The following is a 13,246-nucleotide window of genomic DNA, read 5'->3' on the forward strand; positions in this document are numbered from 1 at the left end:
ATTATAATTTTTTATACATTTGCAATCATTTCTACAAAACTGTTTTTGCTTTGTCATTATGGGGTATTGTGTGTAGATTGATAAGGATTTAAAAAAATATATAATCAATATAATCAAAAATATGGAAAAAGTCAAGAGGTCTGAACTCTTTCCGAATCCACTGTATGTTCCCATAAAGAACCACAGCTATTCTAACAGTCAGGAATTAAAGCAATGGATGACACTTACTGTAAGTGAAGCTGAGTCGTGGAGTGACATCGTCCTCGGTGGCAGCTGCTTGGACGAAGGCGTAGGCCAGTAGGAGAGTGAAGGCCGGGAAACAGAGCTGGACCATGCTTATTGTCCACATGGTTCCTCTCCTCACGACTGCCAGCCAACTCACACTGTTTGTTTTTCAGGATTTGGGGGAATTCATGAACAGCGTCTTTTTCTCCCGTGTTTATTTTCTCTCCCTCTCTTCCTGTAGGTCTGGGCTCCCTAAATGGGAGACCTGTGCTCTGTTGTGAATGTGAAGCTCCTCCGGGGCTGCAGACAACTCTGGCCTCGGAATGATGACCTTTCACCTCACAACGAGCCTCCCAGGACGGACAGCCAGTCAGCCTCCATACAGTCAAACCACCCCAGGGGCTCAGCTGAGATCTACACACATGGACAAAAGAACATTCATTCACATTGGTGTACAGACAGTGCAACACAGTTCACATGATTTCTCACCTGATCATGGAACATTGGTTTGGAAAAACACGCCATTCGCACATGTCTCAGTACTAACAAAGGCTTTAGCCATAAGGCTACTGGCTACATAGGAGTTACTTTAGGCTGAGTGCACTTCACTGTGTTTGTGTTTGTTGGACATAACTGGCTGGACGTATATTAATTTCATAGCCTGTGGTCATTTCTTTCTGTTTTCAGATGGGCAGAGTGCACTCTTTACCTGGACCAAAACAAACACATCCTCTGTCCTCTTAACGGGCCCATAATATCATATCTGACAGACTGAGCTGAGCAGAGCTGAGACAAAGACTCCCTTCTCTATGGGAGTTAGACTGACGTTTTCACTACAGTTAATATCATAATACTGTATCATAATATCACCCGGCTTGTATGGGTCTGCTTTCAATTCAAATACAAACCAAATCAAGTTTAATTGGTCGTGTACATATATTTTCAGATGTTATCGCAGGTAAAGCAAAATTCTTGTGTTTCTAGGTCCAGCAGTGCAGTTATACCTATTAATACAAAACAGTACATGCAAATATATATATACAGTACCAATCAAAAGTTTGGACACACCTACTCATTCAAGGGTTTTTCTTTATTTTTACTATTTTCTACATTGTAGAATAATAGTGAAAACTCAAAACTATGAAATAACACATACGGAGTCATGTAGTAACCAAAACAGTGTTAAACAAATCTAAATATATTTTATATTTGAGATTCTTCAAAGTGGCCACCCTTTGCCTTGATGACAGCTTTGCACACTCTTGGCACTCTTGGCAATAGTAAAACTAAAGAAGAACAGTTGAAGTCGGAAGTTTCCATACACTTAGGTTGGAGTCATTAAAACGTATTTTTCAACAACTCCACAAATTTCTTATTAACAAACTATAGGTTTGGCAAGTCGATTAGGACATCTACTTTGTGCATGACACAAGTAATTTTTCCAACAATTGTTTACAGACAGATTATTTCACTTATAATTCACTGTATCACAATTCCAGTGGGTCAGAAGTTTACATACACTAAGTTGACTGTGCCTTTAAACAGCTTGGAAAATTCCAGAAAATTATCTCATGGCTTTAGAAGCTTCTGATAGGCTAATTGACAACATTTGAGTCAATTGGAGGTGCACCTGTGGATGTATTTCAAGGCCTACCTTCAAACTCAGTGCCTCTTTGCTTGACATCATGGGAAAATCAAAAGAAATCAGCCAAGACCTCAGAAAAAACATTGTAGACAAGTCTGGTTCATCCTTGGGAGCAATTTCCAAACGCCTGAAGGTACCACGTTCACCTGTACAAACAATAGTACGCAAGTATAAACACCATGGGACCATGCAGCCGTCATACCGCTCAGGATGGAGACGCGTTCTGTCTCCTGGAGATGAACGTACTTTGGTGCGAAAAGTGCAAATCCCAGAACAACAGCAAAGGACCTTGTGAAGACGCTGGAGGAAACATGCACAAAAGTATCTATAGCCACAGTAAAACGAGTCTTATATCGAGCAAGGAAGAAGCCACTGCTCCAAAACCGCCATAAATGTCCTCTGGTCTGATGAAACAAAAATAGAACTGTTTGGCCATTATGACCATCGTTATGTTTGGAGGAAAAAGGGGGAGGCTTGCAAGCCGAAGAACACCATCCCAATCGTGAAGCACAGGGTGGCAGCATCATGTTGTGGGGGTGCTTTGCTGCAGGAGGGACTGGTGAACTTCACAAAATAGATGGCATCATGAGGGAGGAAAATGATGTGGATATATTGAAGCAACATCTCAAGACATCAGTCAGGAAGTAAAAGCTTGGTCGCAAATGGGTCTTCCAAATGGACAATGACCCCAAGCATACTTCCAAAGTTGTGACAAAATGGCTTAAGGACAACAAAGTCAAGGTGTTGGAGTAGCCATCACAAAGCCCTGACCTCAACCCTGTAGAAAATTTGTGAGCAGAACTGAAAAAGTGTGTGCGAGCAAGGAGGCCTACAAACCTGACTCAGTAACACCAGCTCTGTCAGGAGGAATGGGCCAAAATTCACCCAACTTATTGTGGGAAGCTTGTGGAAGGCTACCCGAAACATTTGACCCAAGTTAAACAATTTAAAGGCAATGCTACCAAATACTAATTGAGTGTATGTAAACTTCTGACCCACTGGGAATGTGATGAAAGTAAAACCTGAAATAAATCATTCTCTCTACTATTATTCTGACATTTCACATTCTTAAAATAAAGTGGTGATCCTAACATACCTAAGACGGGGGATTTTTACTAGGATTAAATGTCAGGAATTGTGAAAAACTGAGTTTAAATGTATTTGGCTAAGGTGCATGTAAACTTCCGACATCAACAGTATAATTGTGTGTAGAAAGACAGTATTGACAGTATATGAATAGAGAAGGTGTGTACAGCGGTAGTTTTATATGATATGAGCCTTGATTAGAATACAGTATATAAATATGAAGTGGGTAAAACAGTGTATAAACATTATTAAAGTGACCGTTATTAAAGTTTTTGTTTCTACGGGTAAACAAATATAATACATGGTTTGATAATGATTCACAAAATACTAAGCCATAATTTAACGCTGCCTGTAGGCATGCATTTCTCTGTGTGCATTAGGTAATGCATGAGGTCAGGTTCTTTTGGAGGCATCACCTCATGACAAAACATCCTCAAGCCCTGAGAACTGGTATCTCCATACATACACTACATGGCCAAAACTATTTGTACACCCCTTCAAATGAGTGGATTCGGCTCATTCAGCTACACACGTTCCTGACAAGTTAATAAAATCAAGCACACAGCCATGCAATCTCCATAGACAAACATTGGCAAAAGAATGGCCCATGCTGAAGAGTTCAATTACTTTCAACGTACCATCATAGGATGCATCCTTTCCAACAAGTCAGTTCATCAAATTCCTGCCCTGCTGGAGCTTCCCCAGTCACATGTAAGTGCTGTTATTGTGAAGTGGAAACGTCTAGGAGCAACAACGGCTCAGCTGTTAAGTGGTACTGTAGGCCATACAAGCTCACAGAACGGGACCACCGAGTGCTGAAGAGCGCAGCGCGTATAAATCGTCTGTCCTCGGTTGCAACACTCAATACCGAGTTCCAAACTGCCTCTGGAAGCAACGTCCGCACAATAATTTTTCGTCTGGAGCTTCACAAAATGGGTTTCTATGGCTGAGCAGCCACACACAAGCCTAAGATCACCATGCGCAATGCCAACCATCGGCTGGAGTGGTGTAAAGCTTGCCACCATTGGACACTGGAGTAGTGGAAACACATTCTCTGGAGTGATGAATCACACTTCACCATCTGGCAGCCCAACGGACTAATCTGGGTTTGGCGGATGCCAGGAGAACACTACCTTCCCGATTGCTAGTGCCAACTGTAAAGTTTGGTGGAGGCGGAATAATATTCTGGGGATGTTTTTCACGGTTACATATAGGCCTAGGGTTTCAACCTGGTTGATTTAAAATGGAACAATATTTAATTGTCAACATTTTTACATTACATTTGAGTCATTTGCAGACGATTTTATCCACATCGACTTACAGTAGTGAATGCATACATTTCATATTTTTTTTCCCCCTGTACTGGTCCCACGTGGGAAACAAACCCACAACCCTGGCATTGCAAACACCATGCTCTACCAACTGAGCCACACGCCTCAGCAACCAAATAGTAACATATGAAGGAGATGTACTGTATCTTCTGCTTTTAAATGGTTGAAAGCTCAGTGATAGACATTTGGGTGACAACTTACCCAAAAATAAGACATTGTTTTTCCATTGGAATTTAGTTGTGCTTTTAGATGGTTGAAATCATATTGATAACACATTGGAAATTCAACTAAATTTTGGCTGTCTTTTTGAGTGGGTGAATATAGATTGTACGTTTCAACCAAGTATTACCCAATTATCCACATTGAAATGACATGGTGTGCCCAGTGGGAGTAGTCACTGAGATAAGAGGCCTTGTGTTTATTCATAATTGATCGTAAGATGTTTTGGTTTTCACTGTACATAAAAGCCTGTCTGCTTTCAATTATGTCCTCTACAAAACCGTATTAAAGGAAATTGGAATAAGTAGAGCTTGTTGCCAGCCATTTGTGGTGGGGTTTGAAGAAAATGAAAGAACCAATGCCCACAGGAGTGTGATTTAACATGGTTGGACACAGCTACAACACTCCTCAGCTCTCTATGGATCAATGATAGGCTATTAAATATTTAATGTACTTGCCAAGACCAAGAGTGGATATTGGCTACCTTGTATGCCCACATCTTAGCCAATATGATATGTGAAAGCATCAGGACAAAACCACAAAGCAGCTGTACAAGAGCATCAATGTGATGTGAACCACTGAAATTGACAGTGTGGCAAACGGCAAGGACTATATAGTAACAGAATGTAACATGATAGACATCCCAATTCTGTCTAGTATTTCTCCTATATGCTAAATCCTGGCCACCATTGCAAAAATGTTTAAAAATAATAATACAATAAATATATAATGTAGATGTATGACACAGGACAACCCCATCCACCGCCCCCTTTGCAGGAAGACCCCATCCACTGCTTTTATTATAGTTGTCGAGAGGTTTTATTGGTGCTATATTTCTGCTAAATTTGTGCTATATTTCAGTGGTGCTGAATAACAAATGATCAAAATGTATCAATGTCAGAAAGGCCCTCAGGTTAAGAACGTCTCACCACCACCAGTGAATACCCACACAGGGAGCCGCAGAGCTCCTCATACTGACTGTATAATTAATTAATCAGGAGCATCTGGATCAGACAGGATACGTGTTTTACTCCGTCAACACTGCGGAAGGTGTCCCGTCTCCTGTTTCAAACTGATGTCTATTTTATCACTCAACTAAATCACTCAACAGTAAAATACATTCACAAATGCAAATATGTACGCATTTTCAAAACTCCAACCAGGCCATATTTCTCTCTAACCCCTTGTAGAGTCCTGATTCTAAAAACTGGTTGCTGAAAGAACATAGACTCTAAAGAGTACAAAGAGAGAGGCTTCAGAGAGTTGTGATAGTCTGCTTGGCTATGAACCCCATCAAGGGCATCAATGATAAAGATAAAATGAAAGACAAGGAGGCCATCTAATAGAAAAGGGCCACACTTTAATGGTAGCGCCTTCCAAGTTTCCCTGTCTTTTGTGTGGACTGTTGCATGCCGTAAACAGGGCCATGGTGAGGGCCACATCAGCAGGGGAGACAGCCACAAGCATCATTAGCCTTCTTTGTGGGGAGCAAATTGGAGTCAAGTCCCATCTGACCAATGAGCAGCTGCTGCTCCATTAATCCTTCTGTTGTGTGACAGGCAGAGGTAGAGTCATACGCTACACTACTGGCCCACATGCATCAGGCCGAGTTTTGCTGAGGCATGCCAACACTTGAACTCAATGTGAGTAATAGAAAGAGGGCCTCTGACAGCATAAAGAATGCAACTCTGTATTTCTCTCTAGTATGGTTTATCTGAAGGCACTGAATCATCTCATTGTCTTACTATCATCTCTTTCACACACAACAGCCTACACTTTTCTATGGTCAAGATACAACGGACCATAGCAAACATATATGATACAACTGAATAATGGATTTCATTGATATCAACGTAGGCTACTACTTTATCTTTTTGAGTCAATTTTCATTCAGATGCAATCAGGTTGGAGCAACCCTTTCTGCTACTGTAGCAAATGTCAAGGTTGTTGATAAGAGCTGCGAGTTAGTTTCCCATTTAGGTTGGAATAGCATCTCTGGCATGTCTCTTTGGACACAATGTAGGGAAAAGAATGTGTATTTTTTTGTGCAAATGAAAACTGCAGAGAAGAAAACATTGAAACACTTACATTTCCAAAGGAACAAGATGATGATGCCATGGTTCATTATTGAGGTGCTAAGTGAGTAGGTCTACATGTTCTAATAGACTTCACATTTTCAAAGGCATAAAGATGCTTTCCCTCAGATTCATACTAGCCTATCATCTGCATGATGAGTAATAGTAATAGTTTTGACCAGTCACTGCAATGGATTAATTTGGAGAGGAGGTGACCAATAAAACTAACTAGCCTTTCCCAGTCACTGTGAGAGTCACTCTACTGGCCTTCCTAATTATTGCCAGAGTCCTATACTGGGAGAAACTGGAGCACTTGTGAGAACTGCATCACACAGTGATGTGCCAGTGTGCTGGGGAGCCACCATGGAGTTTCTTACTGGAATTGTTTACAGAATCATGAATCTTTCCATTGCACTTTTAAAGGGAGCAGTGATTATTATGTAGTGATTATTCAGAGCAGAGAACAGCTTTGAGGCAATCTAGACCTATTAACTCAACATTAAAAGGGTATTAAGAGCTATGACAAGTTCAGAGCAGGATCAGCTGGAGCTATGTTATTGTTCCCACACTGAAAAAATAGATCATAGAAGGGTCTGACGCAAAAGAGGAAATACGTTTTATATTGAACTAAAACAGGGAAATTCCCAATACTCTGTATAAGTCATATCCTGGAATACAGTTCCTGTTGTAACTTCCGGTGTATATCACTGTATTACAAAGTCAGTCAAAGGATAGCTCTACATATGAATGTGTTTCTCATACAGATATGCTTGTCGGCCTACAAGTTAAACAGGCGCTATGACTAGCAGGTTTGCCATTTGAATAGTGAGGGAAGGGTCAAGGCTTCTTGAATTCCACTCTGGACTGTTGACTGGAAACGTGTTGATTGATAAATAGGCGAAGGCCCCCCTTGGCATGCACGTCATCTAAAGACACCTGTAAACACAGGCACCGGGCACCTTAATTGTGGAGGACGGGCTCACACTAATGGCTGGAATGGAATCAATGGAATGGCATCAAAAACATACATGTGTTTGATGCCATTCCATTCACAATATTTCAGCCATTATTAGGAGCCATCCTCCCCTCACCAGCCTCCTGTGACACAGACACAGACACGCAAACACACACACACACACACCACCTGGGCAGCCTGGGTCACATGCTCCCAGATGTGGTTTCCGGCCTGTATTGGGCCCTCCCCACTACAGCACTTCTCTCTGGTAAAGCAGCATCAGATGTGTGAAGGAGCAAATGTGATTTGTGAAGTAGCAGATGTGATGTGTGAAGGAGAAGATGCGATGTGTGTCAAGGAGGATGTGTCATCTGTCAGGAGGGGCTTTAATGTGAGATCAGGACACAGACACATAAGGAACCTGGGCCTGAAGCATCGGCCAGCAGGCTCCGAGGCCAGCGGAGCAGTGTTGACACAGTCCTACAGCAACACTCTCGGGTTATTTCACAACCAGTTACACAGATCTAAAGATACCACCGTTGAGAAAGATGACGAGCTAAGGAAGCACTAGAGCAGTATCGAAGCCATAGTGACTAACGAAGCAATTCATGGTAAATTTCACCGCTGCTCTATTTCACTGTATATACACAGTGTGTCCATTAATATGTTATTAACATATACAGTACCAGTCAAAAGTTTGGACACACCTACTCATTCAAGGGTTTTTCTTTATTTTTATTTTCACTGGAATAATAGTGAAGACATCAAATCTATGAAATAACACATATGGAATCATGTAGTAACCCAAAAAAGTGTTAAACAAATCAAAATATATTTTATATTTGAGATTCTTCAAAGTAGCCTCCCTTTGCCTTGATGACAGCTTTGCACAGTCTTGGCATTCTCTCAACCAGCTTCATGGGGTAATGAATTGTGCCTTGTTAAAAGTTAATTTGTGGAATTTCTTTTTTTCTTAACGTGTTTGAGCCAATCAGTTCTGTTGTGACAAGGTAGGGGTGGTATACAGAAGATAACCCTATTTGGTAAAAGACCAAGTCCAAATTATGGCAAGAACAGCTCAAATAAGCAACGAGAAACAACAGTCCATCATTACTTTAAACCTCTACAGGATTGGTGGGTCCACCGCGGGACGGTTGAGCTAACGCAAGCTAATGCGATTAGCATGAGATTGTAAGTAACAAGAAGATGTCCCAGGACATAGACATATCTGATATTGGCAGAAAACTTAAATTCTTGTTAATCTAACTGCACTGTCCAATTCACAGTAGCTATTACAGTGAAAGCATACCATGCTATTGTTTGAGGAGAGTGCACAGTTATGAACTTGAAAAGTTATTAATAAACCAATTAGACACATTTGGGAAGTCTTGAACAGAAATGCAACGGCTCATTGGATCAGTCTAAAACGTTGCACATACGCTGCTGCCATCTAGTGGCCAAAATCTAAATTGCGCCTGGGCTGGAATAATACATTATGGCCTTTCTCTTGCATTTCAAAGATGATGCTACAAAAAAAAGGGTTGTTTTTTTTCTATGCATTTTCTTTTACCAGATCTAATGTGTTATATTATCCTACATTCATTTCACATTTCCACAATCTTCAAAGCGTTTCCTTTCAAATGGTATCAAGAATATGCATGTCCTTGCTTCAGGTCCTGAGCTACAGGCAGTTAGATTTGGGTATGTCATTTTAGGCGAAAATTGAAAAAAAGGGGCGGATCCTTAAGAGGTATTAATTTGCAAGTAAACATGTTTCAATGAAACAGTAGATAAGTCTGTCAATATAGCAAATAAGTAGACATGGCTTATATTCAAGACAAAGTTTATTTGCTCTGGAGACCAAGGTGAGTTTCCACAGCAGTTATGGCAATGTATGATACATTAGAAGGAAAAATATACTACTAACGCTTTCAATAAATATTACAGTTCTACAAAGGGAATACTTGTGTGTTTGGGTGGTGCAGTGAGGTGTTTGGAGTCACTTTGATACAAAGGGAGATTGTTGTTTTCACATTTCGAGAGTCAACTTCTTTGAATCCAAGCGGTATTGTCTGTGAGAGAAAGACAAAAACGCTATTACATGTTCATTGGCAATCATTGTGTACTGTCTATATTCCTACTGTAGCAGCATGGTGTGGAGTATGAGACATCTCACAGACACACGTTAGAAAGCTAGCTACAACACCCAGGTATAGTTACTCCAAGACTAATATGAGTCATAAAGCCAAAGTCATTCCTTTACTCTCCGCAATCATCATCAAACATTTATCCAGTTTTGCTCCTAATGAGAGGCACTGAGGCTAGTCAGGCTAGTTAGCTAGCTAGCTATAATTTTAGACTACAGTACATTTTAGGTATAGCAACTACACAGCTAGCTAGCTAGCTAGCTAAACTTGGCTAGCTTGCCTTGTAATGGTACCAGCAAGTCCCGTTATGGCCGATCATCAAATTGCACTGTACTGAACAACACTCCCTCATGTAAAAATATACCTTATATTGCTAGCTAGCTAGCTACCGACAGCGAAACAACTTTCTCGTTTGTCATTTGCCCTCCTGAGTCCAACTGGTCTAGGCTGCCGCAACTGCTTGCTGGTCTCGTAATTATTTTTCTCGCAGTCTCAACTCCTCTTCAAGGTATTCCGACTCAAATAAATGGGGTTGTATGTTCCTATGTAAAAGAACATGCAAATAGTCTGGGTAGCCATTTGATTAGCTGTTCAGGAGTCTTATGGCTTTGGGGTAGAATCTGTCTAGAAGCCTCTTGGACCAAAAGAGAACTAGGGTGGCTGGAGTCTTTGACGACTTTTAGGGCCTTCCTCTGACACCGCCTGGTATAGGGGTCCTGAATGGCAGGAAGCTTGGCCCCAGTGATGTACTGGGCCATACGCACTACCCTTTGTAGTGCCTTGCGGTTGGAGGCGGAGCATTTGCCATACTAGGCAGTGATGCAACCAGTCAGGATGCTCTCGATCTGTAAAAGCTGTAAAATGTCTTGAGGATCTGAGGACCCATGCCAAATGTTTTCAGTCTCCTGAGGGGGAATAGGTTTTGTCGTGCCCTCTTCATGACTGTCTTGGTGTGCTTGGACCATGTTAGCTTGTTGTTAATGTGGAGGCCAAGGAACTTGAAGCTCTCGACCTGCTCCACTACAGCCCCGTCGATGAGAATGGGGGTGTGCTCGGTCCGCTTTTTCCTGTAGTCCACAATCATCTCCTTTGTCTTGATGACATTGAAGAAGAGGTTATTGTCCTTACATAACGTGGTCAGGTCTCTGACCCCATCCCTATAGGCTGTCTCATCATTGTCGGTGATCAGGCCTACCACTGTTGTGTCATCAGCAAACTTAATGATGGTGTTGGAGTTGGCCGTGCAAGCAACTGGCCGTGCAGTCATGAGTGAACAGGGAGTACAGGACTGAGCACGCACTCCTGAGGGGCCACCTTGTTGAGGATCAGAATAGCGTATGTGTTGTTACCTACCCTTACCACCTGGGGAGGCCCGTCAGGAAGTCTAAGATCCAGTTGCAGAGGGAGCTGTTTAGTCCCGGGTCCTTAGCTTAGTGATAAGTTTTGAGGGCACTATGGTGTTGAACGCTGAGCTGTAGTCAATGAATAGCATTCTCACATAGGTGTTCCTTTTGTCCAGGTGGGAAAAGGCAGTGTGGAGTGCAATAGAGATTGCACCATCTGTGGATCTGTCGGTGCAATTGTAGCCATGACCAGCCTTTCAAAGCATTTCATGGCTACAGACGTGAGTGCTACGGGTCGGTAGTCATTTAGGCAGGTTACCTTAGTGTTCTTCAGCACAGGGACTATGGTGGTCTGCTTAAAACATGTTGGTATTACAGACTCAGCACCCAAGCTAACAGGCTAGCTTTGAAAAAAAAAATCCCCTAATTTCATGGTATCCAATTGGTAGTTACAGTCTTGTCCCATTGCTGCAACTCCTATACGGACTTGGGAGCAGTGAAGGTCAAGAGCCATGCATCCTCTGAAACACAACCTAGTCAAGCCGCACTGCCCACTTAACCTTGAAGCCAGCCACACCAATGTGTCAGAGGAAACACCATAGAAACACCATACAGCTGGCCATCCGTGTCAGCATGCATTGCGCCAAGCACTCCCCTAACCTGGATGACACTGGGCCAAATGTGCACCGCCCCATGGGTCTCCCAGCCACATCCAGCTGGGACAGAGCCTGGACTCGAACCAGGATCTCTAGTGGCACAGCTAGTACTGCAAGGCAGTTCCTTAGACCACTGCGCCACTCGGGAGGCCCAATGTTGGCTAGCTATTCCAGACACAAATGAGAGAACAGCTCACTCTGACCCTTTTACTCGCCCCACTCATTATCTCAGCCAATCATGGTGAGCGGGAAGGTTGCTATCTTCTTCGATGGCTAAACAAACTAGGCTCGAAATGGAACAATTTTATTCGTACAGATGGCATCCAAGTTTGTTATGAAGGCACATGAAAGTTCACATGTTCCAGAAGGCATTTCTGTCAAAAAACACATTTTGATTGAAAAAAAATAACGTTTACGTTCAAATGGCGCTCCTGTGAAGTATTGATGCGCGACATACACCTAGTTTCCTGAAACTAGTCACATATCATCACATTGTCCTCTGGATACGTTTCGCATTCCGCTGCAGCACATCATCGTTGCTGTTGAGATGTTCCTGTAGTTCCTGTAGTAAATGGGAACCGTGCAGCCAGCTAGTCTGTGTGAAGGTGACCGAGGGGCCTGGAAAGGCCACGTCGCTCTGCCCATTTCAAAGTCTGCTCCCCAGGCCCAGCTTAGAGTAATTAATGGCTTATTCATTCCTGAGCAAACCATCCAGCAGTAATTATGACCATATGCTATTTCAAAGACCTTTAATTGGCCAATTAAAATCTTATTAGACACCAGATCAGAGATGGGAGAATTTTTTTTACTTCAGGTTTTGGGAGTGTAAAATTCTTCAAGCCAAATTACCACAGGGACTCCTGAACCATGGTCAGTAGCCGTTAATTTAATCACAACCAGGGTTTTTATGGATAAAAAAGCGTCGTGGCAATGGGCGCAGTCGGCCCATTGGCGTGGTTGGATCTTAGAGAACATTTTAGAGGCCCCCATCTTGGCAGTGTAGAGAAACGTTTTAATATTTAAGCCAATTTCCTGCAATTCTATACATTTTGCCATGGCTAATGCTGCATTATTTTGCTCAAACATAATAACAAAATCAATATAGCAAAATCAATTGTTTTGGGAATTTTCAATTCTCTCTGACTGTCAAGCTTTAATTTTGGTGATTGTTAGTTCTTAAAGATTATATTATTAAAAAAAAATCTAGGTCCTTTTCTACATACTTTATATCTGGTTTAAGTCATTTAAGTTTACACTGAAAGCGTTTTTTCCATCCCGAAAAATGTATAAAAAAAATATTTATTCAAATGTTTGACACTGTTTGGAATTAGCCATCCCGAAAAAAAACACTTAGGTGGCCCATCCAAGGATTTCAATGGCAGAAACATCCCTGACAACTGCTGACTGGATGAAATCGTTCCTATGTGAGGAGGACATCAGATGCTCTCTGTGAGCTCAGCTCATTGATATATTAATGTAATATATGGCTGTGAAAGTGGATGAGAATATTTCATCACCTCTGTCTTTGAAACCTACGCAGCAAACTGCCTAAATCAACCAGCTC

General features: G+C 41.9%; 1 protein-coding gene across 3 annotated transcripts in view; it reads right to left on the reverse strand.

The window, feature by feature from the left end:
• Positions 1-13,246, reverse strand: part of LOC106573467 (semaphorin-4B) — a 137,626-nt gene that overhangs the window by 84,205 nt on the left and 40,175 nt on the right. For all 3 annotated transcript variants that reach the window (XM_014148547.2, XM_014148546.2, XM_014148544.2), the window contains exon 2: positions 229-639. In XM_014148547.2, coding sequence (XP_014004022.1) covers positions 229-349 — 121 coding nt within the window. In that variant the 5' untranslated portion in view covers positions 350-639. The remainder of the gene's footprint in view (positions 1-228; positions 640-13,246) is intronic.

Source organism: Salmo salar, chromosome ssa16, assembly GCF_905237065.1.
Source record: "Salmo salar chromosome ssa16, Ssal_v3.1, whole genome shotgun sequence".
In the NCBI taxonomy this organism is placed as follows: Eukaryota; Metazoa; Chordata; class Actinopteri; order Salmoniformes; family Salmonidae; genus Salmo; species Salmo salar.